Source organism: Tamandua tetradactyla, chromosome 9, assembly GCF_023851605.1.
Source record: "Tamandua tetradactyla isolate mTamTet1 chromosome 9, mTamTet1.pri, whole genome shotgun sequence".
Taxonomy (NCBI): domain Eukaryota; kingdom Metazoa; phylum Chordata; class Mammalia; order Pilosa; family Myrmecophagidae; genus Tamandua; species Tamandua tetradactyla.
Window position 1 is genome coordinate 86,838,380 of NC_135335.1, and position 27,419 is coordinate 86,865,798.

A 27,419-nucleotide genomic window follows, 5' to 3' on the forward strand; every position below is an offset into this window, starting at 1 on the left:
TTCTGTGATCATGAAATGCTGGTAGTCTCTGTTTAGGTTACTACTAATAACCATTATTTTTCTCTTAAATATTGCCTACCTCAGAGTTTTTATAGTGTGAGACTGTAATAGCACTGTCAAAACCAACCACTCTAACATTCTTAAGTTAACATATACAGAGGAAACTGACAATTGTTTTATGGATACATAAGTTTGGGGGGGCGGAGTTTAAACCCACATTTTAGTACCCTAGGTACCACTTATTTTTGAGGGCAGAATAGTAACTGTGTGTAACTGATCTCCATATGGGTTAAACTCTTAGAAGCACAATTATAAATAATTATGAATTGATGTGGTATGGATTTATCATAAAGATCCTATAAACTGTCTAAGAAAACTTCAGGGAATTTCATTTGGGTGCACTAAAAAATTTCACCTCTTCCCTCTTGTAGCAGTCTGGTGTAAGTCATTATGAAATCTTATAAAATGCGTTTAAGATTGATTATTTTATAAAATCCAACTCTGTTCCCCCTCTTTCCTTTTTCTTACGTCTCTCTCTGAAACATTAACTGAGGTGAAAGTGCCCTGTAATATTTTTTCTAAAAGAGCTTTTTGGATGGATTTCTAGATTATCCTCTAAATATATGTACCTTTTTTTAAAATTTACAGAAAACAGAAGTGAATATGCTCTTGTATATAGCTGACAATCTAGCCTGTTTTCCATACCAGACACAGGAAGAGCCGTTGTTTATAATGCATCATATAGACATTACACTCTCAGTTTCTGGTAGTAACCTACTGCAGTCATTCAAGGAGGTAAGTTACACACATTACTATTCTTAATGCATCTGTCAAAGCGCAGGCATGCTATTTCCACTGTTTTGTTTGTCATTATACTTTTTATTCTTTTCACAGGTATATAAAACCTTTTAAATGAACTTACTGAAATCTGGGCAGTACTTAAAATGGGTAGAGGAAGTGGGTTGCCATTTCATTTCTATTCTGAAAGACCGGAGAAAACATTCCATTTCTTTATGATTTAGGTGAACCTTATACATATGCACATGCATACATACATATACACATACATACATACAACATACTTATGAATTGTTCTATTGACATGCCATCCCACTTCTTTATTTCTCTCACTTTAAGCACTGTCCTTTAGTGTTTGGTGTCCATTCATATATTCATTTAAACCCTTTTTTAAAGCATCTTGCTGTCCTTTAAATCTGGTAGCACTGTAGATCACAAAGTACACATGAAAATATATATGTATATTGCTTACTTACCAGAAAACTGATAACATTAGTGATATTCTCCCTCAACACTATCATCATAATGAAATTAGCTTATTGTGTTCCCCAAATCTTTACTAGATTTCTTGTTATAAACCTTACGTATTTGCTGTCATAATTTTTAGGAGGAAATGTAATTGGTTTAATTATAAAAGCATCTGGTGTATAACTGAACATATATAGGCCCTCAGTAAATTCTTTATAAATTGATTGAGATCTGCATATTTCATTTTACCAAAGCATAGTGCTCAAGACCCAGACTTGTCAAACTAGTAAATCAGGGAAATTATTTTAAATACCAAAGGTCTGGAATTATAGAAGTATCTAAATCCTTGCTTCTTGAAGATCAGCTCACCAGCTTCACCTTTGAGATTGAGTGAACTGTAGAACCTCAGTCCCCCGCTCCCCAGATCTGCTAAAACAGAGCCTGTATTTTAAACAAAATCCCTAAGGGTTTAATATACGCGTTGAAGTTTGAGATGTTAATAATTTTTCAAGTATTTTTATGTTTTCTTATTTTGCTTTACTTACTGTTGTAGATACACTTGTAAATATTTTCTCCTATTTTATTCCTTAAGGGGTTGCATTTTAAAAAATTGCCTTTATAACCTGGTCTATTCCCCCTCTTAAATAACCCAGTCAGCTGATTCTGTTTGTTTCTAAGAACTAACAGTTTCCTAAAATACAAAGAAATGAAATCATATATTATTTTGGTATTATCTTGCTGGAAAGGTCTTAAAAGGGGGACTTTGATGGAAGCTGAAGATGTTCAAGCCTTCAGCATTCTCCTCAATTCAATTATAATTGCTGCTTTTCCTCCATTATGGCTTACCTATGTACCAAATCGATACTTTAATTGTGAAGTTATTTTTCATTAGTATCTTCTCAGAAAATTGTTTCCCTTTGAATATTATTTCAAAAGTTATTTGTTTTTTGATTTGGTATTATGTATGGTTTTATTTAGCCTTGGAACCTAATTTGCCCTTCATTCAATCTGTAGTTGTTTATAGAAAGTCAGGAGGCTTCAATACATGAAATATTAAAGGATGCCTTTTAAGGGAAAACCTTCTGTTGAATGGAGCATATGTAAATTTGTTATTGATATTTTGTTTTTAGTCTTTTCATATAGAATAATTTCCTCTTCCTTTCAGTCTATGGTAAAGGATAAAAGGAAAGAAAGAAAACCATCACCTGCTAAGGAAAATGAGTCAAGTGAAAGTGAAGAAGAAATTTCCAGGCCTCGGAAGTCACGGAAACGTGTAGATTCAGATTCAGATTCAGATTCAGAAGATGATATAAATTCAGTGATGAAATGTTTGCCAGAAAATTCAGCTCCTTTAATTGAGTTTGCAAATGTATCCCAGGGTATTTTATTGCTTCTGATGTTAAAACAACATTTAAAGAATCTCTGTGGATTTTCTGATAGGTAAGGTTATATAAGCAATAAGAGAAAAAATTTTATTCAAATAATACATAAATATGAACCCCAGTTTTGATCATGTGCTTATCTTAATAGTAAAAGATTTTTTATAAAGAAAAGAAATTCATTTTTATTTTTATATGGTATTTGTTATATAATAAGCCACAAGGTATCCATTCTGTTATTAAAGAGAGGGAATATATTTACATTTGTGATAATTCATTTCAAATTAAAAGACTTATTTTGTTCATATCCTTAAAAGGCCTTTTTAGAGAGTCGGTCTAATCTCAAAATGGTTTGCATATTTAAGTTGTTAAAGAGCTGTGAAATAGGAACAGATGCAGACCAACTAGGCTGAGCTTTAACAGAACCTAACTAGACTATAAATTATTCTGTAAGTAAGAGATAGAAAAAGTACTAATTATTGTGAATTTAATCACCATTTATCACTACAGGTATCTCTTTTTTGTCTGCATCCATACAATTTTGACTTTTTCATATTCTTTAAACCCTTAAATTAGGAATCACAAAATCCAATGTTTATAGGGAACAGGCAATGAAATGAGTGAAGTGAACCTAGTAGAAAGTCAGTGGCAAACTGGAAAGAGCATGTTTCGTATGAAAGGCCATACATTACTCAAGTTTTCATGAGATTGTTGCCGTAGTAGACAATGGGCCCAGTGTGGCCAGAGCTTCCATTTTTTTCAAAAGAAACTAAAAATTGATTTTATGTTTAATGTCTTAATGTTCAGTGTTGACAACAAATTCAAAGTAATTTAAACTTTGTAAGGTGTTGAGGGCACAGCTGAAGAGTTGGGAAAATTTTTAAGTAGAGTTGCTAATAATCTGAAACAGGTTTGTAAACAACCATGCTGGCTGCTGTGAGAATGAATAGTAGGGTATCAAAAAAACAGAAGGAAATAAACCTAGTATTGAGTAATCATTGTATTAAAATTGCCCTAAAATCACAATCTCAGTATCAAAAAATAGACATGAGAATCTAATTTCATTTTTTAGAAAGAATGACTGAATTTCTCCACATATGTTGCTTCCATAGATCCAGGTATCTTTTCTCCATTGTTATCATTTGGATGTCTCTATTCAAGTCAAATAGTGTTAAAAATAAGAATATTATTCTTTTTAATCTTTGACTTTATGTGTTTACTTCCATCTTAAAAATTAAGTTTATTTTCTGTCCAGGTCCACTGGTTGACATCTGTAGGGACAAATAAGTTTAAGTATTAGAAGTAAAATTTAACCAGAATACTACAATTTAAATATAACTGCCTGAAATTTTTTTTTAATTTTATGGCTTTGTTTTCCCAAACCAGTAAAATTCAGAAATATTCTCCATCTGAATCTGCAAAAGTATATGATAAAGCAATTAACCGGAAAACCGGAGTTCATTTTCATCCCAAACAAACACTGGACTTCCTGCGGAGTGATATGGCTAGTTCTAAAATCACTGAAGATGTGAAGAGGAATATAGTAAAACAGTATCTAGATGTGAGTAGTAAAACCAAAATATATTTTCTTCTCAAATATTTTTATAGAAAATAAATTCTTTTTTGGGAGATAGCTAGCTCCTTTACATTACATGTAGCTTCATAAACTGTTGAGATTCTTTTTCTCTTAGATCATTTTAACCACTTACTTTAAGTTTGCCTTTCCCATTGCACCCACTGCATCGTTATTAATTTTTCTTAGAGAGTATCAGCCCACAAAAATTTTTATTTTAGCCAAAATGAAAGTTTTTAGGAAAGTGTTTGTGTGTTTATTTTTTTAAGTCAATGGATTACACAGTTTATATTTCATAAAGGAAAACAGTGAAAAGGCATCTTTCTACCTCCACTTAACCACTCTTTTCCTCTCTTTTCTGACATCTAATATTATTAGTATTTCATGTAGTCTTACGTGAGTAATACAAGTATATATTTGTATATCTTTTGTTTATATACCCATTAACAAGTATGTGGATATGGGTATATGGATGTATATAAAGTGTTTTTAAAATGTCTTGAAAGGACTGTCCTTAAAAATAAAACTTCATAGTTTTATCTATTTTAAGCAGAGAGCTGAGCATAACTAATATAAGCTATGTGACCAAGAATGAAATCTACACAATGGTATTCATATTATTCATAGACCTTGTAAAACCTTATACCCTGAAATTGAAAAATATAAAATTATTTTAGTTCACATTTAAACTTCTTCAACATCTATTGTTTCCTCTTGTATCATTTTATTTTTGCAGAAAGCAGAGAACTAAATGATGTCTGTCATTAATTATTAATCATCTGGTTGCTTGGTGACTTAGACCAGGAGTTAGCAAACTGGCTTGTGGACCCAGTCCAGCCCACTGCAGTTTTTATAACTAAAGCTCTACTGAAATACAGCACATGCCCATTCATTTATGGTTGTTTATAGCTGCTTTCATAGTATAATGGCAGAACTGAATAGTTGTGAGAAAGACTATATGGCCTGCAAAGCCAAAAATGTTTACTATCTGTCCACTTAATAAAAATATTTGCCATCCCACATGGATAATAGCTAAAGTCTGTTTCTTCCACAGTAAACTGCTGCCATAGAAAACATTTAGGAATGTGACAGTTTTGTTTAAAATATTTAGTTAAAGCTCTAAACTATTATCTACTTTTTGTAGTTCAAACTTCTTATGGAACATCTGGACCCTGATGAAGAAGAAGAGGAAGGGGAGGTGTCAGCTAGCACAAATGCTCGGAACAAAGCAATTACCTCGCTGCTTGGAGGAGGCAGCCCTAAAAATAATGCAGCAGCAGAGACAGAAGATGATGAAAGTGATGGGGAGGATAGAGGAGGAGGCACTTCAGGGGTGAGGCGGAGGAGGAGTCAACGTATTTCGCAGCGTATTACGTAAAATGATTTTTATGTGCTTATATATGTCAGTCTATTAAATGTATACAAAGTAATGTAATACGAGAGAACATTTTGTAGATAGAGATTCTCTACTTAACCATTTATACATCCTTTTGTAGAAAGTTTAACATAAAAGACAATAAAAAAAATGAGATTTATCCAGCATATAAAGGGTTATTAATTTTTCTTTGGATTGTATTAATGTGTGTTATCCTTTTTATTGTTGCTAAGTTTTATGTAGCTTTATGGTTCATATGTATATATAATTTTATATATCAATAAGAGTAAAAACACGGGTACAAATGAAGAGTTATATGGTTTTACAAGTATATGTTAACCCCTTGGCGCTGGCGGTCACGGTGCGTCTCATTGCCGGCAATGGAAGCGTGCCGGGAAATCCCAACTCCCGGCGTCAAGGGATTAAAAGCAATAAAAACAATAATTTCACTAAAATTCTTTTGTGTAACACTTGGTCTTTTTTCCCCCCTCCCAATGTTTTAGTCATTGAGAAGGTCAAAACGAAATTCAGACTCTACGGAGTTGGCAGCACAGCTGAATGAAAGTGTTGACGTCATGGATGTCATCGCTATTTGCTGTCCAAAGTACAAAGATCGACCACAAATTGCAAGAGTAGTACAGAAAACCAGCAATGGCTTCAGTGTTCAGTGGATGGCAGGCTCCTACAGTGGCTCCTGGACTGAGGCTAAGCGCCGTGATGGCCGCAAACTGGTGCCTTGGGTAGACACTATTAAAGAGTCAGACATTATTTACAAAAAAATTGCTCTAACGAGTGCTAATAAGCTGACTAATAAAGTTGTTCAGACTTTACGATCCCTGTATGCCGCCAAGGATGGGACTTCCAGCTAATGAATTTGTACATGCAGCCAAATTTACAGGAATTTTTTTTTAAAGGCAGAAAAACTTGAAATATCAACATTCTGGCAAAAAAAAAAAATCAGTTTTATGAAGAGTAAGAATGGAACCTGGGATGCAGGAACAAAAAAAGAAGGAAAATGTTGGGCAAACATTTTTGTGGGAGCTCCCTTCGCTGTTGTGCAGCAGAAACAGATTCTCAGTTCATTTTTACTCCCACTGTATTATAGTTTAACAAAAATTGTTTATATCTTGGAAAAAAAACTTTCTGTTTAAAAAAAATAAACAAGTGAATGTTGGAAATTAGTCTGTTAATGTTCTTAATAAAGTGTTCTTGGAGTCTAACCTAGCAGCGGATGGCTTTCTTTAGCTTAGCCCAGTTTCCAGGGAAGCATTGTTTTTCCAGGCTGTAAAATGGCAGAATCTCCTGGATATATAATTTATTCTGTTGGAAAAAAAAAAAAAAAAAAGCATGCAGTATCTATGACCTATCTGCAGAAGGAGTTTTTGTAAATGTAGATTTTGATGTATTAGGTCACCCTGAAAACTATACAAGAAAAGGGATCCCCAGGCAATCTGGTGGAGCAAATACTGCAATAAATTTTTTTACTTCTCTTTGTTACTTGTCTGTTTCCATTTGAATTTCTTATTGTAAAGATCTGTTTAAATCCATTTATATTATTTTGCAGTCTTTTATGTAAAATTTATTATATCACTGGTTTTCAAAGCAAAACATAAAATATTGTTTATACAGTTTGTATAGGCTGACTTCTGAATAATTGGTATCTATTATTTTCATTCCCATAAGAGGGTGTAAACAGTTAACTCCAGGGTTTTATTGTATCCTGCAATATTTAGTATTAACTATATATGATTTAGCACTGTGCCAAACACATTTTCAAGAGTACATTTTGATATAAAAAGAAACTATAGTTTATTCCTTGTATGCTTCAATTTCTTTCTAATGATGTCACAATGGTAATATTTATTTTTTTAAACCTCGGGGAAGGTATCAATATTGGGGAAGGGTAACAATCACACTATTTTGGGAAACAGCATTTCTCTTAGTTAAAACTATGCCATGTTACCTTAGAAATAATCAGAGTTGAAATGAGTGTGGCGCTTCATAATTACACTACATTTTTCACAAATTATTTTTTAATACTGGAAAAAAGGATTAATTTTACTAATTGAGATGTTTATCCATTTTCTATTCTAAAAGTTTTATTATACATCTTTTGGAAACGTTTGTCCTTATCTGTTAGTTACTACAAACATGTTTTGACTAAATGAGGAGGGGGGTGTGTATAATCAGTTGTTTTGCATAGTTGATAATTTTAGAAATAATAATACTTAACATTTATAGTGAATGAGATGTCTCAAATTATTTAAAAGAATATGTACTTATTTTTTAAATCATTGTTTTAAAATTTCAACTTTCTAGAGTGCTAGGTTTTATGACATTGGCAAATAAATTAAGGTATTATTCCGTTTGTGAGGAAGAGTGACATCATCACAAAGTACCTTTTTGTGAAAACCTATTAAACCGCAATGAAACTAACTGTTCAGGATCTATTTCCTATGTGAAATTCTTTCAGAATGTTTTCTTGAAGGAAATCTCTTCTCACTCTACTTTTTCTTCCGTTTTATTGTATGTTTTCTGTTCCCTTTTCTTGTGAACTCTTTGAAACAAAACTAGATTTTTTCTAACCCCCTTTGGAGTTTGTTTATATATACTAATTTTTATTCAACAAAGGATTTGAAGTTGCTTTTGAAGAAAATAATATATGTGTAAGAGAAAAGAAGTGATGAAAAAATATATGTGAGAATATAAATCCAACCTAGAAAAGTTCAAAAGAATAAAAATGGTGGTGGGGGGGCGGTCAGAAAGCCAATTTTGAATGCTATGTGCCTGGCCCTTTATAATGCATACCATCATTTAATTCTCACAACAGCTCTGCTACTTAAATATTTTATCCCGCTTTTTTAGATAAAGAAATAGGCTAACCAGGATTCAGTAATTTGCTAATAAGTATCATAATAGACTTAAATCTGGAGTTGGAGTAGTAGCTTCTCATTAAACTAATTGAACATCAAGCTTTAAGGGAGCTGATCCTTACTGAAAGTAAACCAGTTCCTTAGGGATCCTTGAGTATATAATTGGGGATCTTGTTTAAAGTAAACTTTAGGAAGTAGGCACACATAAGGCTGCTGTTACCTCTGTGGGTCATAAATAAAATTGTGTTGGCCATTTACTGAAAATCTGACTCCCAGTTTAGAAATTTTATCTAGTAATTTTAAACCAAATGTTGATATAACTCAAGTCTTTTTCCCTTATATAACCCAAAGGTTTCAAAAAGGTAAAAGATTTCTCAAAGATTTTTTTTTAGGTCTTAGTACTAAATAAAATAAGGCCTTGACAGTCAAATACAAAAATCAACCTTTTCAAGTTTATTTGGGTTTTACAAAATTCTGTCTTCATCTGTAGTTTGTTGATAATGTAGTAACCCATATTATGTTATATTGACTTGTATTGAAAAGAAGATATGTTATATTTGATATAAAAATGTTGAGTACCTCTTTGCCTTTCTAATATAATATATTAATATGAAAATTTAGTATTTTCTTATTTAAATCATTTATTATTTTATGAAGGAATGAATATTTTTTTAATGTCCATACCAAAATATACATGGCAGAAATAGAATTTGGTAATCTCTAGCAGAAAGAATGCTCTGCTTTTAGAACAAAGAAAGAGATGGCTTATTTTATTGATATGTTGAGTATTTGAAATGTTAGCAGGTCATTGAAGTGCACAGGTAGTTTTCATGTCCATAGTCTGTCTCATGACAGGTAAGTTAAACTGGTTTTTGTAGATTTCATGCCCAACAAATTTGTCATATTTTCATATTTAGAAATTAAACCTAACCAGAGAAGAGTATGGTCTCCCCCACCACCCCCGCTCCACACACTGCTTTTTAGTTGCACAAATAACTCATTCTTGCCACTGCCATTATCCATGTGGCCTGCATGGATTTTTATTTGGAGTAGCATTACTTTGCAAATATATAAAACCCATTAGATTTCTATTTGAAATAATAATGTAATTGAAACGTGATAGTAATTTTCACTGTTCAAAACTCCTGCTTGTTTGATCCCCTGGCTAATTTTTGTAATAGGAAGCATTTATCACAAAAGTTGATTTACTGATTTTATTTCTTCGAAGATTTTTCTAAATACACGTCTTATTCTGTCTGAAAAATAATCGAATGCAAATTAAGTATGATAGTCACTGACAAATTCCATTTCCCACAGTTTATTGGCTAGTGGTCATAGAAATCACCGTGTATTTTGCATAACAATCAGATGAGTACCACTAGTCCACCCTTTTAAAGATTCATCTTACATACGACTTCATAGCTCAAGAGTGATGCCCCCATGCATTTTTTTCCTTATCCAAAAGAGTTTTTAAAATTAAAGTTTCTTTTCTGTTCTGGGCATCCCCCATGTATCCATCATTCCGTTTCAGTCATTCTGAATTGCTATCCAAGCCTGATTGATATGCATTCCCCCTCCCATATGTTTCTGAATCATATCCCAGACTTCATATTATTTCATATGTAAAACATCTCATCTTTACATGTTAGTACTTACCTGACATCAATGATAGTGATGTGTCTCTTCATCTTTGCAATTAGACTTGACGAATGGCTAAGCAGGCAATTAGAGAAGAATTAAGTATGAAAATGGAAGTTTAAATAGAGGGTTCTTAGAACAATGTACAGGCACCTGATTAAAAACAATCTTCCTAGCCTTATAGGAAATAAAAAGTTATTTTGTGTTACTTTATCAAATAGTTTCAGTATCTTTACCCTTTACTTTAGCCTTTCTTCCTCTAAGAAGCAGCAGTCCAAGTTTACCTTCTTTCCTAGAATTTTTTATTTAGACTTTATTAGATTCAGATCATGGAACAAAGAGCAGGGAAAACATCCTTATAATCTATCTCAATGTGCCATAAAACCTAAACCAATAACAGATCTCCATATTACATAGTTTTACTGTTTATTTATAAAAATCATACAATATGAGGGATCTGCAACATTTAATTCTTTACCACTTTGAAATTTGTGACACCATTTGACAATCTAATGAAACTTCTCCTTAGAAAACTGAACAAATTCATACCTGGAATTATGCATACAATTTCAGGGGGTCTGTGGTTGCCTCCATTCTAGTTAAAAAATGGCCTGCTTTGGGAATTCATGTAATACAGGTTAAGAGCACCTAACGGGGCCATGGTGGCTCAGCAGGCAAGAATGCTTGCCTGCCATGCCAGAGGACCTGGGTTCAATTCCTGGTGCCTGGCCATGTAAAAAAAAAAGAAAGAGCACCTAATGTCCTAAGCCAAACCCTTATTTCATACAAGAAGGAGAAACTGAGGTAAGTGATGCCCCAGGAGTTAACATGATAGTTAGCACCAGAACCTAGAGTATCCCTCGGGACTCTTAATACACTTGCATGTAAAGATTTGAATGTAGGCTACCTAATGACTAAATTCTGTAGATAAACAGAGAAGGGTAAAATGCAGTATTTTGTTGTATGCTGTTTTTCTTATATCTTTTACATTGGCTTGATGTAGAAGACTAAAGCTTGACGGGAAAGAGTATTGAATTTGAAGTCAGGCAGAAGACTTAGTTTGAAGACCTGTGTCCACAGTTAAAGAGTAAAATGAAGATTGGTAAATAAAATCACTTGGCATATTATATAGTAGCTGATTTTTTTAAATCCATCATCATCTTGTGCATATTTGGATCATCAGAACTTTTGCCTAAGTGGGGAGGTGAGGGGTTGGATTCTAAAAGCGGAAACAGCGTAGTATGTGGGAGGAGCCAGCATGCATGTAATAAGTATACAAATTGTAAGGAGGGTTAAGAATGCATTTCTGAGAACTGAAATTCTAATCTAGCTTAATTGAAGGACTAGGCGAGGGACTAATGAAAGTTTGCTCTGGCAGCTACAAAGAGCAGATTTGAGTTGTCAGGTAGATGACACTAGTCCAGGAGATGTTGAGAGCCTGAACTAGGATGACAGTGGTGGTAGGGAAGAAGAGAGAATTGTAGGATGTATTTAGGAGATAAAAATAGCAAGACAATTGACTAATGGGGGAAAGGAAATGTCTTCACCGAGGATGAAGTGACTAAGTGCAATTTTACATATGCTGAGGTTGAGTACTTGTGGAATATTCAAGTTATATGGAGAAGGTGGGAATATATAAGCATAACACTTTAATGGGGGAAGCCTGGGGCTATATTTGGGAATCAAGAGCAGATAAACTGTAGAATAAGCAGCACATGAGCCAAAGGAGGGTTGTGGAGATAACCAACATTTAAGGTACAGCAGGAAGAAAATGAGTTTGTTATTAGAGGGTAAGGAGGAGAATCCAGAAACCAAGAGATTAGAGTTTCAAGAAGGTGATAGAGAGGAAAAAGGAAATGCAGCAGTAAGATCAAGACTGAAAAATTTTTTGTTTTTGTTTTTTTTGTGTGGGCACAGGGAATTGAACCCGGGTCTCCAGCATGGTCTGTGAGAACTCTGCTGAGCCACCATGGCCCGCCCTGCAAAGTTATTTTTAGATCTGCCATTCAGGATAAAAATGATGACCTTAGAGTAGTTTCAGAGGGAATAAGAATAGAAACCAGGTTGCAGTTGAATTGAGAAATGAATGAGAATCTTGTATAGTACAGTGGCAAGACAGGCAGGGAGACAATTGTACTGAAACAAGACTGAAGCAGGTATTAAAGTGTCCAAAATGCCACATTTAAGAGTTCAGAAAGGCTTCAAACAGTGTACAATGTATTCAAGGTTGTGGTTCTGAAAGACCATTCACTACAATGTGGAGAATTGTGGTAATGCCATACTACATGATTGTTTTATAGGAGCTTTGTCACTGAGTTAGGTTTGGAGACTTGTTAGAGGTATAGTTAAAGAGCTGGATGGGAGAACATGAAGGCATCAAAGCTCAGAAGTCTCCTTAAAGTGAAAGAGCAAATGTAAAGCACATAGCAGAAGTAGAAAATGGAATCCTATAATCGGAGAAAAGATGTGTAAGATTTCTGAGGTAGAGTGGTTCTGAATGAATTAGTAAAGTGAAGAAGTGACATATGGCATTGAAGACATCAAGGAATCAGTCTGCATCAGCACTCCTTTTCTAACCAGAATATTGGATTCTTCTTCCTTCTTTCTTGAGCTAATTGTTTGCCTTGGAGATAACTTGTATTTGACACTGATTCATTGTTTTTACAGTTCTTACAAGTTCCATCATTTGACAACTATTTGCTGAGTACTTACTGTAAGCAATGCACTATTCTGGGAACACTGGGTATAAGCTTATGGTCTAGTGGGGGAGATAGAACATCAAGCAAAAAGTATACAATTATTACACACTTTTTAAATTACAATTGAGAAGAATGCTTGTAAGGGAAAGTTGCAGACAATGAGAGTATGTAGCAGAGATGTAGTGTGGCAGGGAGTTGGGGAAAATAAAAACCTTCCTTCTCCAAATAAAACTAATCATCAGATAAAGCCTGACGTAGTAGATACAATAGGTGCTCCAATAGTGTTGGTTTAAGGAAAAATGGTAAATTATTAGCATTATTAGCTCCCAGCAATTCTTAGGGACATGATGATTGAGCTTTGAAGTATTAGGAAAAAAATAACTGAAGGGAGGAGGAGCAAGGAGTGTGTCCAAACAGATGGCACAGCATCTGCAAAAGCCCTGAAAGAAGAATCATATTAACTTTAGAAGCTTCACAGCTCCTGTGAATGACAGAAAAGAGTTATAAATCTGAAAAAATAGAGCTAAATCAGCACTTGTAGCCCATTCTAAGTGCCTTCGTGGGAAGCCATTGAAAAGATTAAGATGGATAGGGGTGGGACAAGGGAACATCAGATTTACATTTTTAAAAGATAGTGGCTACAATTTAGAGAATCACTGGGGGAGCCACAATGGTTCAGGTGACAGATGATGGTAACTTTGGGCTGGGATGGTTGTGGTAGTGGAAAAGAGAGAAAACACCACATTTATAAAGTCTTTAGAATGTTGAGTCAAGTCACATATCTTTAATTGGCTGTCATTTAAATTGTAATAAGGAGATAAAGGGATGAATTTCCTTAGTAAGATTTTGTGAATGAGACATGACTCTGAGTATCTACGCAGAAGACAACATGACTTATCTCTCCTGGTTCATTTGGAGGATGAAGCATGAGGTATAACCATGATTTGAGCTGAGGAAAGGAATCAGAAAATGTGACATCATACTGAAAGGGGGAAAATAGTCTAGTTACTTGGTGGATTTCTGTAGAGCTTAAAACTGTTAATCAATGTTTTAAGATTCTGCCTTTTAAACAATTCAAAGTAATTCCAAAACTGTTAGTGTTAGTCTTTTTTTCTTTTTCTTTTGCAATTTTATTGACATATATTCGCAAACAATATAATCATTCAAAACATACAATTATTGGCTCACAGGTTTATCACATAGTTGTGTATTCATTGCCACAATCAATTTTAGAACATTTTTATTACTCCAAAAAAAGAAATAAAGATAGAAAAAAACAAAACATCCCTTACTTTTTATGCCCGCCATTATTTTTTTTTTAGCAGTTTTAGTCAAACACCCTACAATCCATCCTAGGTGTACAGTCAATGGCTTTTGGTATAATCACATGCATTCACCAATGATAGCCTTTTAATAGTTTAATTTTCATAATTAAATCCAAAGAAATAATCCCTTATCCTACTTCTATCCATCCAGTCCTTATTCATAAAGCAAACCACTTTGAACTCATTTAGCTCTTTCTTTGGGTTTTTATATCCATATTTTTAAAGAATATACTGTTACAATTTATTAACTCTAGAATTTACATGTTGAATTACATTATGATCTATTGACTTTTCTCTTATGCTAAGGATTTGGCTCTCATACCCCTTCTCTCTCTACCAATATGCATAACATTATATTTAATGAGAATTTTAGGACTATAAGACTCTGGAAATATTGTTGAATCAGAGCCAAATAGTGTACTGTGACTACAGTTCCTTTTTCATACACTTTTATTTTTCCCTTAGTGAATAGTTAGTGAATAATTGCTTTGCTATTTTGCTCATTTAACTTCTACATAGACATCTCTGCTTCTTTAAGAGTACTCTTTATATAATTCATTCTTTTTTCTTCATTTTTTAGGGTTTTTTTAACCACTTTTATTGTGAAATATATATATACAGAAAAAAAGCCATAAATTTCAAAATACATTTTAACAAGTAGTTATGGGACAGATTTCAAAATTTCATATGGGTTACAGTTCCACGATCTGAGGTTTCTCCTTCTAGCTACTCCAAGACACTGGAGACTAAAAAGACTATCAATGTAATGATCTTATTGGTTAAATCCTACCTTCTCTGTTATAACTCCTCTTCCTTTGATCCTTCTCCCAGTCTTCAGAGATATTTGGGTTATGCCCATTTTGACTTTTTTCATGTTGAAAAGGGGTGTTGACAATATGGGATAGGAGGATGGAACTGCTTGATGTTCTTGTAGAGAACACCTCTGGGTTTGAGGATTTACCTGGCCTAGGAACCATCTGAAAGTTTTAGGTTTCTGAAAGGTAAACTAGTGTGTGCAACTTTTGTAGGATCTCAGATAGACCCGTGGGTGTTCTTCAGGGTTAACAAAAATGGTTGAGGTTTGGCAAACCTTGGCAATTAGCAATATCCAAATGAAGCTAGGCTAAGAGTAGCCTCCAGAATAGCCTCCTATCTGAACTTTCTTAGCCACTGATACCTTATTTTGTTACATTTCTTCTCCCTATTTTGGTCAGGAAGGCGTTGTTGATCCCACGGTGCTAGGGCTAGGCTCACCCTAGGAGTCATGTTCCATGTTGCCAGGAGAGACTCATACGCCTGGATGTCATGTAATGATTTTCCTAGCAAAGTTGGACTGAGAGAGAAGCCATATCTGAGCAACAGAAGAGCTTTTCTGGAAGTGACTCATAGGCATAATTATAGGTGGGCTTAGCTTCTCTACTACAGAAATAAGCTTCATAAAACAAGCCTCAAGATCAAGGGCTTGGTCTATTAACTTGAGATTCCCTAGTGTTTGAGAGTATCCGGGGTTTCCCAAGTGGGAAAGTTTAATAGTTCCATGTTTTTTCCCCAATCCTTCAAGGAACTTTGCCAATATTTTTTAATTGTCTGCCCAACACACTCTGGGATGTATCCAGGTACTACATTAAACTATACAGAATTACAAGCCCCAATGCCATTCTGGACTCCAGGTGTTTTGGGTTGTTTACATGAACTACCCAGATAGATTGAATTAGATTGTGTGCTACAGAAAATTTACATTTTAGACAAAATAAAGCTCTCTTCCTTTGGTCTCAAAGAGAAGGTGAAGTTCTAAAATACAGACTCTGTCATCCTTTACCCTATTTTCTGATTTACGTTAGTCCTAACCAGATCAGCTTTGTTCTTATATCTAAATGAAGCCTGCTTTCTTTTTCTGTTTCTTTAACACTTGTCGTATGTAGCAATGCTGACTTTCAGAGCTGCCGAACTCCAAGGATGAGTCTTAGTGTCACAGAGTTACCCAAAGTTCCAGAGAAATACCAGGTTATACACGTATGGGACAGCATCTCAGAATCTAGAAATAACACTTAAAGCTCAGGACTAAACGTGACTACTATAAGAGCTTGCAATCTAGGCGTCCATTTCTTGTAAGTATTTTCTAAAAGAGACCATACAATATTCGTCCTTTTGTTTCTGGCTTATTTTGCACCACATAATATCCTCAAGGTTCATTCACCTTGTTGCATGCCTCACGACTACATTCCTTTCTGTAGCTGCACCATATTTTTTTCCCACCTATTATTTATTTTTATTCCATATATTCCACTTGTCTGTTGACAAGGTAGATAAAAGGAGCATCAGACACAAGGTTTTCACAATTACACAGTCACATTGTTACAGCTGTATCATTATTCAATCATCCTCAAGAAACACGGCTACTGGAACACAGTGCTACATTTTCAGGCAGTTCCCTCCAGCCTCTCTATTACATCTTGAATAACAAGATGATATCTACTCGATGCATAAGAATAACCTCCAGGATAACCTCTCGACTCTGTTTGGAATCTCTCAGCCATTGGCACTTTGTCTCATTTCACTCTTCCCCTTTTTGGCTTATTCTAGGGTTTTTCTCAATCCCTTGATGCTGAGTCTCTGCTCATCCAAGATCACTGTCCCATGTTGCCAGGAAGGTCCATACCCCTGGGAGTCATGTCCCATGTAGAGAGGGGTAGGGTGGTGAGACTGCTCGTTGTGTTGGCTGGAGAGAGGGGCCACATCTGAGCAACAAAAGAGACTCTCCTGGGGGTGACTCCTAGGCCCAAATCTTAAGTAGACTTGACCTATTCTTTGTGGGGCCAAGTTTCACGTGAACAAACCCCAAGCCTGGGGGCTCTGCCTATAGCCTTGGTTGTCCACACTGTTTGTGAGAATATCAAGAATTCAGCTTGGGGAAGTTGAATTTCTTCCCGTTCTCACCACTCCCCGAGGGGGGCTTTACAGATACTTTTCCACTCACTGATCAAATAACTCTGGGATTCATCGGGGCATCACTCTGGATAAACCAACAAAATCTCATGTCCTACCTGAGATTCCAAGGAGTTATGGCATTCAATCAAACTATCTACATAAGTTATATTAGGAAATGTAATAGTCAAAATATAAATTTTGTAACAAACATTTTTTGCTTTAGTCTCACACAGAAGGTGACATTTTAAAATATTAATTACCATCTATTTTCAGTACCCTGCAATAATGACATTCCTTTGCTCTTCCTCATGCAAAAACATTTTTAAAATTGTACCTTGTACATTTCACTATTATTATACACTGTAGGCATTCCTAGATTATACCATCTCAATCTTTAACATCTATCTTTCTTTCTGATTTCAATATGTCCCCAGCCCTCCTCCCTCTATCATTCTCACATGCAGCTTCATTCAGTGTTTTAACATAATTACATTACAGTTAAGTAGTATTGTGCTTTTCATTTCTGAGTTTTTGTATCCAGTACTGTTGCACAGTCTGTATCCCTTCAGCTCCAATTACCCAATATCTTACCCTATTTCTATCTCTTGATGGTGTCTGTTATGAACAAAATATTCCAAATTTATTCACTAATGTCAGTTCATATCAGTGAGACCATACAGTATTTGTCCTTTAGTTTTTTGGCTAGTCTCACTCAGCATAATGTTCTCAAGATGCATCCATGTTGTTACATGCTTCATAAGTTTATTCTGTCTTAAAACTGCATAATATTCCATCGTATGTATATACCACAGTTTGTTTAGCCACTCATCTGTTGATGGACATTTTGGCTGTTTCCATTTCCTTGCAATTGTAAATAGTGCTGCTATAAACATTGGTGTGCAAATGTCCATTTGTGTCTTTGCCCTTATGTCCTCTGAGTAGATACCTAGCAATGGTATTGCTGGGTCGTATGGCAATTCTATATTCATCTTTTTGAGGAACCGCCAAACAGTCTTCCACAGTGGTTGCACCATTTGACATTCCCACCAACAGTGAATAAGTGTGCCTCTTTCTCCACATCCTCTCCAGCACTTGTCATTTTCTGTTTTGTTGATAATGGCCATTCTGGTGGGTGTGAGATGATATCTCATTGTGGTTTTGATTTGCATTTCTCTAATGGCCAGGGACGTTGAACATCTCTTCATGTGCCTTTTGGCCATTTGTATTTCCTCTTCTGAGAAGTGTCTGTTCAAGTCTTTTTCCCATTTTGTAATTGGGTTGGCTGACTTTTTGTTGTTGAATTGAACAATCTCTTTTAAATTCTGGATATTAGACCTTTATCTGATATGTCATTTCCAAATATTTTCTCCCATTGTGTAGGCCGTCTTTTTACTTTCTTGATGAAGTTCTTTGATGCACTAAAGTGTTTAATTTTGAGGAGTTCCCATTTCTTTCTTTCTTTCTTTAGTGCTCTTGCTTTAGGTGTAAGGCCTATAAAACCGCCTCCAATTATAAGATTTATAAGATATTTCCCTACATTTTCCTCTAACTGTTTTATGGTCTTAGACCTAATGTTTAGATCTTTAATCCATTTTGAGTTAACTTTTGTATAGGGTGTGAGATATGGGTCTTCTTTCATTCTTTTGCATATGGATATCCAATTCTCTAGGCACCATTTATTGAAGAGACTGTTCTGTCCCAGGTGAGTTGGCTTGACTGCCTTATCAAAGATCAAATGTCCATAGATGAGAGGGTCTATATCTGAATACTCTATTCGATTCCATTGGTCAATATATCTATCTTTTTTTTTTTTTGATTCTCAAGGAACTGTTTTTATTATGTTCCTTTAATACAAATTAGTTGTGAAAAAAGAACAGATAAATGAAAAGAACAAATAGTTGTTAGTACTTTGTGTACCTACTCCCAGAGCAATAATTTTTTCAAATAACTTTAAAAATTACCTGGGTTAAGCAAGTAAAATTTATTTAAATAGGTAGTTTCACATTCCTCAAAATAAATATTATAATTCACATTAATAGGAAAAATGTGACACATGGAGAACTCACAGTGCATTTCCCTTCTAAATCTGAGATCATGATACCATTATGAAGACTTCAAAAGGAAATATTTCTCACATGCTGAGAAATCTAGATTCCATATTTTCTATCAGTATATCTATCTTTATGCCAGTACCATGCTGTTTTGACCACTGTGGCTTCATAATATGCCTTAAAGTCAGGCAGCGTGAGACCTCCAGCTTCGTTTTTTTTCCTCAAGATACTTTTAGCAATTCGGGGCACCCCGCCCTTCCAGATAAATTTGCTTATTGGTTTTTCTATTTCTGAAAAGTAAGTTGTTGGGATTTTGATTGGTATTGCATTGAATCTGTAAATCAATTTGGGTAGAATTGACATCTTCACTATATTTAGTCTTCCAATCCATGAACACAGTATGCCCTTCCATCTATTTAGGTCTTCTGTGATTTCTTTTAACAATTCTTGTAGTTTTCTTTGTATAAGTCTTTTGTCTCTTTAGTTAAATTTATTCCTAAGTATTTTATTCTTTTTTTAAAAAATGTATTAATAAAACCAATCAACATACAATACGAACATTCTTTTTATCACATAATTGCATATTCATCAGCATGATCATTTTGTAGAGCAGTTGCGTCAATTCAGAAAAAGAAATCAAAAGAAAACAGAAAAAAATTCCTACATACCATACGCCATACCTCTCCCTTTCATTGCACACCAGCATTTTAATCTACTAAGTTCATTTTAACATTTGTTCCCCTATTATTTATTTTTTCCTTTTTTAAAAAAATTTTTTATTAATTAAAAAAAATTACAAGAAACAAACATTACCAACACATACACTCAACAATTCACAATATCATCACATAGTTGCATATCCATCATCATGATTATTTCCCAGAACATTAGCATCAATTCAGAAAAAGAAATAAAAAGACAACAGAAAAATATAACAAACAGAAAAAAAAATTTTACAGGCCATACCCCTTACTGATCCCTTTCATTGATCACTAGCATTTCAAACTAAATCTATTTTAACATTTGTTCCCCCTATTATTTATTTTTATTCCATACGTTCCTCTCATCTGTTGACAAGGTAGATAAAAGGAGCATCAGACACAAGGTTTTCACAATCACACAATCACATTGTGAAAGCTATATCATTATACAATCATCATCAAGAAACGTGGCTACTGGAACACAGCGCTACATTTTCAGGCAGTTCCCTCCAGCCTCTCCATTACATCTTGGATAACAAGGTGATTTCTACTTAATGCATAAGAATAACCTCCAGAATAACCTCTCGACTTTGTTTGGAATCTCTCAGCCATTGACACTTAGTCTCATTTCACTCTTCCCCCTTTTGGTTGAGAAGGTTTTCTCAATCCCTTGATGCTGGGTCTCAGCTCATTCTATAGTTTTTCTCAATCCCTTGATGCTGAATCTCAGCTCATTCTGGGATTTCTGTCCCATGCTGCCAGGAAGATCCACACCCCTGGTAGTCATGTCCCATGTAGACAGGGGGAGGGTGGTGAGTCTGCTTTCTGTGTTGGCTGGAGAGAGAGGCCACATCTGAGCAACAAAAGAGGTTCTCTTGGGAGTGACTCTTAGGCTTAATTTTAAGTAGGTTTGACCTATCCCCTGTGGGGTTAAGTTTCATATGAACAAACCCCAAGACTGGGGGCTCAGCCTATAGCTTTCGTTGTCCACACTGCTTGTGAGAATATCAAGAATTCAACTTGGGGAAGTTGAGTTTTCCCCTGTTCTCACCATTCCCCAAAGGGGACTTTGCAAATACTTTTCCACTCACTGATCAAATCACTCTGGGATTCATCAGGGCATCACCTGGACAAACCAACAAAATCTCAAGTCCTATACAAAGTTCCATGTACTTAAGGTGTCCGATCAACTATCTACATAAGTTATATTAGGAGATGCACTAGTCAAAGTGTAGATTTGTACCAAATAAACATTTTTTGCTTTTGTCTCACACATTAGTTGAAATTTAAAAATATTAAGTACCATCTATTTTCAGCACACTGCAGTAATGACATTCTTTTGTTCTTCCTCATGCAAAAACATTTTTTTAATTTGTACATTTAGTCACTATCATTATACACTCCAGGCATTCCTAGATTACACCATCTCAATCTTTATCATCTATCTTTCTTTGTGATTTCATTTATGCCCCAGCCCTCCTCCCTCTATCATTCTCATATGCAGCTTCATTCAGTGTTTTAACATAATTGTATTACAGTTAGGTAATATTGTGCTGTCCATTTCTGAGTTTTTATATTCAGTCCTGTTGCACAATCTGTATCCCTTCAACTCCAATTACCCAATATCTTACTCTATTTCTATCTCCTGATGGTCTGTATTACCAAGGAAATATTCCAAGTTTATTCACTAATGTCAGTTCATATCAGTGAGACCATACAGTATTTGTCCTTTTGTTTCTGGCTAATCACACTCAGCATAATGTCCTTAAGGTCCATTCATGTTGTTACATACTTCATAACTTTTTCTGTCTTAGAGCTGCATAATATTCCATCTTATATAAATGTCACAGTTTGTTTAGCCAACTGTCTGCTGATGGACATTTTGACTGTTTCCATCTCTTGGTAATTGTTAATAATGCTGCTATAAACATTGGTGTGCAAATGTCCATGTGTGTCCCTGGCCTCGTGTCCTTTGAGTAGAGACAGCATATAGATGGGTCCTGTTTTTTAATCCATTCTGCCAGACTATGTCTTTTGATTGGAGAGTTTAATCCATTAACATTCAGTGTTATTACTGCATGGGTAGTACTTTCTTCTACTATTTTGACTTCTGGATTTTATATGTCATATCTAATTTTCCTTCTTTTCACCTTTACTCATAGTCTTCCTTTCTATACTCTTCTCTACACCTCTCTCTTCTGTCTTCCTATCTGTCTCTAGTGTTCCCTTTAGTATTTCTTGCAAAGCTGGTCTCTTGGTCACAAATTCTCTCAGTGATTTTTTGTCTGAAAATGTTTTAATTTCTCCCTCATTTTTGAAGGACGATTTTGCTGCATATAGAATTCTTGGTTGGCAGTTTTTCTCTTTTAATAATTTAAATATATTATCCCACTGTCTTCTCGCCTCTATGGTTTCTGCTGAGAGATCTGTGCATAGTCTTATTGGGCTTCCCTTGTATGTGATGGATTGCTTTTCTCTTGCTGCTTTCAAGATCCTCTCTTTCTCTTTGACCTCTGACATTCTGACTAGTAAGTGTCTTGGAGTACGTCTATTTGGATCTATTCTCTTTGGGGTACGCTGCACTTCTTGGATCTGTAATTTTAGGTCTTTCATAAGAGTTGGGAAATTTTCAGTGATAATTTCTTCCATTAGTTTTTCTCCTCCTTTTCCCTTCTCTTCTCCTTCCGGGACCCCCACAACACATATATTTATGTGCTTTATATTATCATCCAGTTTCGTAAGTCCCTGCTCATATTTTTCCATTTTTTTCCCTATAGTTTCTGTATCTGGTCGGATTTCAGATGTTCCGTCCTCCAGTTCACTAATCTTATGTTCTGTCTCTCAAAATCTACCATTGTAGGTTTCCATTTTTTTTTTTTTTTTTCATTTCTTCTTCTGTGTCTTTCATCCCCATAAGTTCTGTGATTTGTTTTTTCAGGCTTTCCATTTCTTCTTTTTGTTCGTTCCTTGCCTTCTTCATATCCTCCCTCAATTCATTGATTTGGTTTTTGATGAAGTTTTCATGTCTGTTCGTATATTCTGAATTAGCTGTTTCAGCTCTTTTTCTCATTTGAACTATTGGTTTGTTCCTTTGACTGGGCCATATCTTCAATTTTTCTGGTGTGATTTGCTATTTTTTGCTGGTGTCTAGACATTTAATTAACTTAATTAGTTTATTCTGGTGATTTCTTTCACTTCTCTTACCTAGGGTTTTCTTGCTAGATGAATTTGTTGTCTATCTGTTCTTTGACCTTCAGTTCAGCTTTTTCTGGACCTCTAGCTTAGGTTTTGTTTAACAGAGGAAAACTTTTCAGTTCTTGTTTTCTTGTTTCTTGCTCTGCTTGTATGGTGCCTTTTCCCCCCCCAAACTTAGGAGGGTCTACGTAGGTATTATAGACTAAAGCAGGGTTTTCCCGGACTAAACTGGCCTCCTATCAGGGGGAAGGAGTCACCTGTGTCAGTTTTCCCTGAGGGTGAGACCCAGCAGGTTTAAAGACTTTCCTGTGAAGTCTCCGGGCTCTGTTTTTCTTATCCTGCCCGGTATGTGGCATGTCTGCCTGCAGGTCGCACCAGCAAAAGATGTTGCGGCACTTTTAACTTGGAAGACTCTCCCTGCTGGGGGCGTGGTGGAGACAGAGGAGAGGTTGTAGGCTGGTTTTAATGGCTTCAAATTGCCAAGCCCTGGGGTCTGAATTCCTTGAGGGAGGGATTCCGCCTTAGTTGGGCTTCACCCCTCTCCTGGGGAAGGCACAGGTGGGAGACAACCCTGAAAGCAGCCCGTTTCTGCCTATGCCTGGGGCAGTTGCAGCCCGAGAAGTCCCGCCACTGAATCCAGAGGCTGCCAAGTCTCTGTAGAGACACAGCCAGTAAAGCCTCCGTCTCCTCCCCTTTCCTCTTTTTCCATTAGCCCAATGAGTGACCTCTGCCTTGACCAGGTTTACAGTATCTTTCCTTTCCCTCTGGGAAAATGCCTGTGGGGGAGGGGTGCTGGGCGCCGGCTGCCGTGGCTTGGGGAACTCATGGTTTTCGGGAGGCTTGCAGCCAGTCCAGCTGGTCCAGACTGGGGTACACTGTATGTACGGTCACTGACGTGGCTCCAGGAGCTGTTCTGTACTGTTTCCGGTTATTTAGTAGTTGTTCTGGAGGGCTAACTAAAACACGCACATTGCTAAGCCGCCATCTTGGTCCGTAATACCACATGTCATCTTGCTGCACTGTATTTTATCATATATATGCACCACAGTTTCTTTGGCCACCACCATCCATTAGGCATCATGGATAATGTCCAAAACGAATAATCCATTGTTTCACAGTATCTTCACTTAGTTGTACAATCATAATCACTCTCAATTTTAGACAATTTTCATTGCTCCCAAGAGAAATATAACAGATAAACATACCATCACCAAAGAGAAAATAAAAAACTCCTTTTAACTCATCTCTCCCTCCCCCCATTATTTACCCCTAGTATTGCCGTGGTACTGGTGATGTCTTACTGTTAAATAAAGACCATAGCATGCGAAAGTAGTTTTCCCCCATACTCCTCTATTTTTTTGACTCTTTGTACAAGAGTCACACCTTTGAAGTGGTTCATGCAAGAACTTTTTAATATTTGTACTATTAATCAGTGAGATACATGGCTCTATACAACTCTGTTCAATCATATTCACTTACAATATGGCAATATTACTTATAAACCCACTAATGAACTACCACCACTTCTGTCCAGTCCTGTATATTTAAGCTCAGCCTTATTAGGTAATCAATCACCTACGTATCTGTGTATCTCTAGGTCCCCTATATTTCATATTATAAGACTGAGTTTACCTTTACTAGGGTCATATTAGCAAAATCATACAGTATCCTTTTGTGTCCGGCTTATTTCACTCAGCATTAAAAATATGGAACATTTCACAAATTTGCTTGTCATCTTTGTACAGGGCTGTACTTATCTTCTCTGTATTGTTCCAATTTTAGTATATGTGCTGCCAAAGTGAGCCCTAATTCATTCTTTTGAGCCTCCTTTCCCCCTATTTCCTTCCCTTGAACCTCCATCAGGAATGCCTGCCTGGAACTGTTAATAATTTTGTACCAAACCATACTAGTTGTTTCCCAAAGCTGCTGGAAAGCTGTTGTATCAAACTTTTCTTACACCTTTTCTGATTGGATCCAGAACCCAAGTCTGGGACTCAGGTGTTGGGGATTAACTTATATCCCCTACAAAAAGCATGTTCAGGTCACAACCCCTGGACCTGTGAGTATGAACCCATTTGTAAATAGGACCTTTGAAGATGGTATTAGTTAAGGTGTGCCCAAACTGAATGAGGGTAGGTCTTAATCCAATATGGCTGAAGTCCTTAGACGCAAAGGAAATTGGAAACAGAAGCCACAGGGAGCAGCCAGAAGCTCAAACTCAGTGGACTGAAAAATAAAAGAGGATATACTACCATGTGCATTGCCACGTGATGGAAAAGCTCAGGAACCCCCAAGATTGCTGGACAGCTGGAAAATACTGACCCTAGGAAGAAGTAAGCCTTCTGGCCTCTGAAACTGAGTCAGTAAGTTCCTGTTGTTAAGCCAGCCTATTGTATGGGATTTGTTTTAGCAGCTAAGAGACTAAGCCACCATGTCTTCCTTTTTTTTTTTTAATAAAATGATTATTTTACTTAAGCATATCCTGCAGTAGCTTCCTAAGAATGGGTATGCAGGGACAGAATTTTTGAATCTATTAATTTCTGAAAATGTCTTTATTCTCTCATAATTGATTGATAGATGGGTATAGAATGCTAAATTGAAATTTCTCCTTTGAAAGCATTTCACCATTACCTTATAGCCTGTGCTATTGCTATTAAGTGGACCGATGCCATACTAATTGTTATTCCTTAGTATATGACCCATTTTCCTTATTGAGAAGCTTTTAGGGTATTTTCTGTATTTTTGATGTTCTAAAATTTCACATTAATGGCCTTAATATGAAACTTTTCTAAATTCATTGTATAAGACATGTTGTACACTCTTAATCATTTAATTTGTGTCCTTAGTTCTAGAGAATTTTCTTTGATAATTTCTTTTCTTTGATTTCTTTTTTCTCTCTTTTGGAGATTGCCAGATATCATCCCCCCAGGACGGATCTTCTCAGTTACGTGTTTTGCTCATTTTTTTAATTCTCTTTTTGTCTCTATCCTCTCTGACAGTTTTTCAACTTTATCTTTTACCTCTTCTATTAAATTTATTTCAGCTATATGTTAAATTTCAAAGAGCTTTTTCTTATTTCCTGACTGTTCCTCTCAGAAAGAACTTGTCTTTATATTATGAATGCATCATCTTTTCATATCTCTCTGTAGGATTAGAAAGTAGTATTCTCACTTACCATTTAGAGACCTGAGCTCAAGTCTTAGCCAATGCTTCATGTGTTTGGGTTTAAAAAGGCAGAAAAACTGCATCCTCAGTCCTTTGAGTTCAGATTAGAATTTTAACAGAAGTCAGATAGATAGACAGAGGTAAAAGTTACAGCTTTATTGTTAGTAGGGCCTGAGTAGAGAACATACTGTAGCCTGAACCTGCAACTACAAACAAGCTTGCTGCCATCTGCCCCAAATCTAGACCTTGAGATCCATCTGCGGGATCTGTAAAGCAGATCCTATCTCCTTATTTAGCCTCCTGAAAGAGAAACTGCTGATCCTCACTCATCAAGTCCTAAGAATGGGGACAGAGAAAATGAAATCACATATACACTGGCCTTTTGATACATGTATTCTATTCATTTAAAAACTGGGAATCAATTATGTTGGACACTTGCCCCTCACCAATCAGAAAAATAGATCCATTTTGCTCCAGCAGAACCTCATGAAAATAGGGTTTCCTCTGTCATAGTGTCTGAGCATATGAATTTGCTTTACTTTTTAAAAACTAAATGATTTGATGTGTCTAATATTGACCATTTAATCTGGATTCTCATCATGATGCACTCTTTCCCCATGTGTGTAGTGATGTCTGTCAGGTTTTAGAGGAAGATACAAAAAACTTGTAGAAACTCATAGTGTATAGGTTGGCTTCACTATAGGAGAGAGATCAGCAAACTTTTTTTTGTAAAGAGCCACGAAGTATTTTAGGCTTTGCAGGCCATAAGCTCTGTTTCAACTATGCAACTTTGTCATTGAAGTGCAAAACCAGCTATAGAGAATATGTAAATAAATGGGCAGTTTTGTTGTAATAAAACCTTATTTACAAAAGCAGGCAGTAGGCCAGATTTACCTAACTGCCCTTATTTGCTGACTTCTGCTCTAAGGTGATCAAATGGAAAGCAAGACTCCTTCCTACCTGGGGCAAAGCTGCTAGTTCTTTGCACAAAGGTTGCAGAAATGAGGAATTGCAACTGTTCTAGATGTAGACTTACTACCAATCACTCTGATTTCAGCTGAGTCTCACCATGCCCCTTTTTGTGCTTGCTCTGAGTCTCAAGTTTGGCTATCTTCTTTTGCACAGATTATATGGCTTCCTCCATGCTGCTGTATGTATTGCTACTCCTCCATTCATTTCACTATCTTCCAAAAACCTGTCATAGTCCAGTGATATCTCCTCTACAATACTCTGGGTTGTTGTTGTTGTTGT

General features: G+C 35.7%; 1 protein-coding gene and 1 non-coding gene across 8 annotated transcripts in view; one reads left to right on the plus strand and one right to left on the minus strand.

Moving 5' to 3' along the window:
• NIPBL (NIPBL cohesin loading factor) overlaps positions 1-7,087 on the plus strand; it is a 230,179-nt gene extending 223,092 nt beyond the window's left edge. For 5 of the 7 annotated variants that reach the window (XM_077116990.1, XM_077116996.1, XM_077116992.1 and 2 more), the window contains 5 exons: positions 649-795; positions 2,432-2,706; positions 4,032-4,206; positions 5,363-5,551; positions 6,097-7,087. In XM_077116990.1, the coding sequence (XP_076973105.1) occupies positions 649-795; positions 2,432-2,706; positions 4,032-4,206; positions 5,363-5,551; positions 6,097-6,462 (1,152 nt within the window). In that variant the 3' untranslated portion in view covers positions 6,463-7,087. Of the gene's footprint in view, positions 1-648; positions 796-2,431; positions 2,707-4,031; positions 4,207-5,362; positions 5,593-6,096 lie in introns of all 7 variants that reach the window. The other 2 variants (XM_077116995.1, XM_077116994.1) reach the window with 2 other exon arrangements.
• Positions 7,088-24,703: 17,616 nt separating this feature from the next.
• On the minus strand, positions 24,704-24,809 carry LOC143647455 (U6 spliceosomal RNA). The gene has a single exon (XR_013158085.1). It is a non-coding gene; the product is annotated as a U6 spliceosomal RNA (small nuclear RNA).
• Between the last annotated feature and the right edge of the window lie 2,610 nt (positions 24,810-27,419).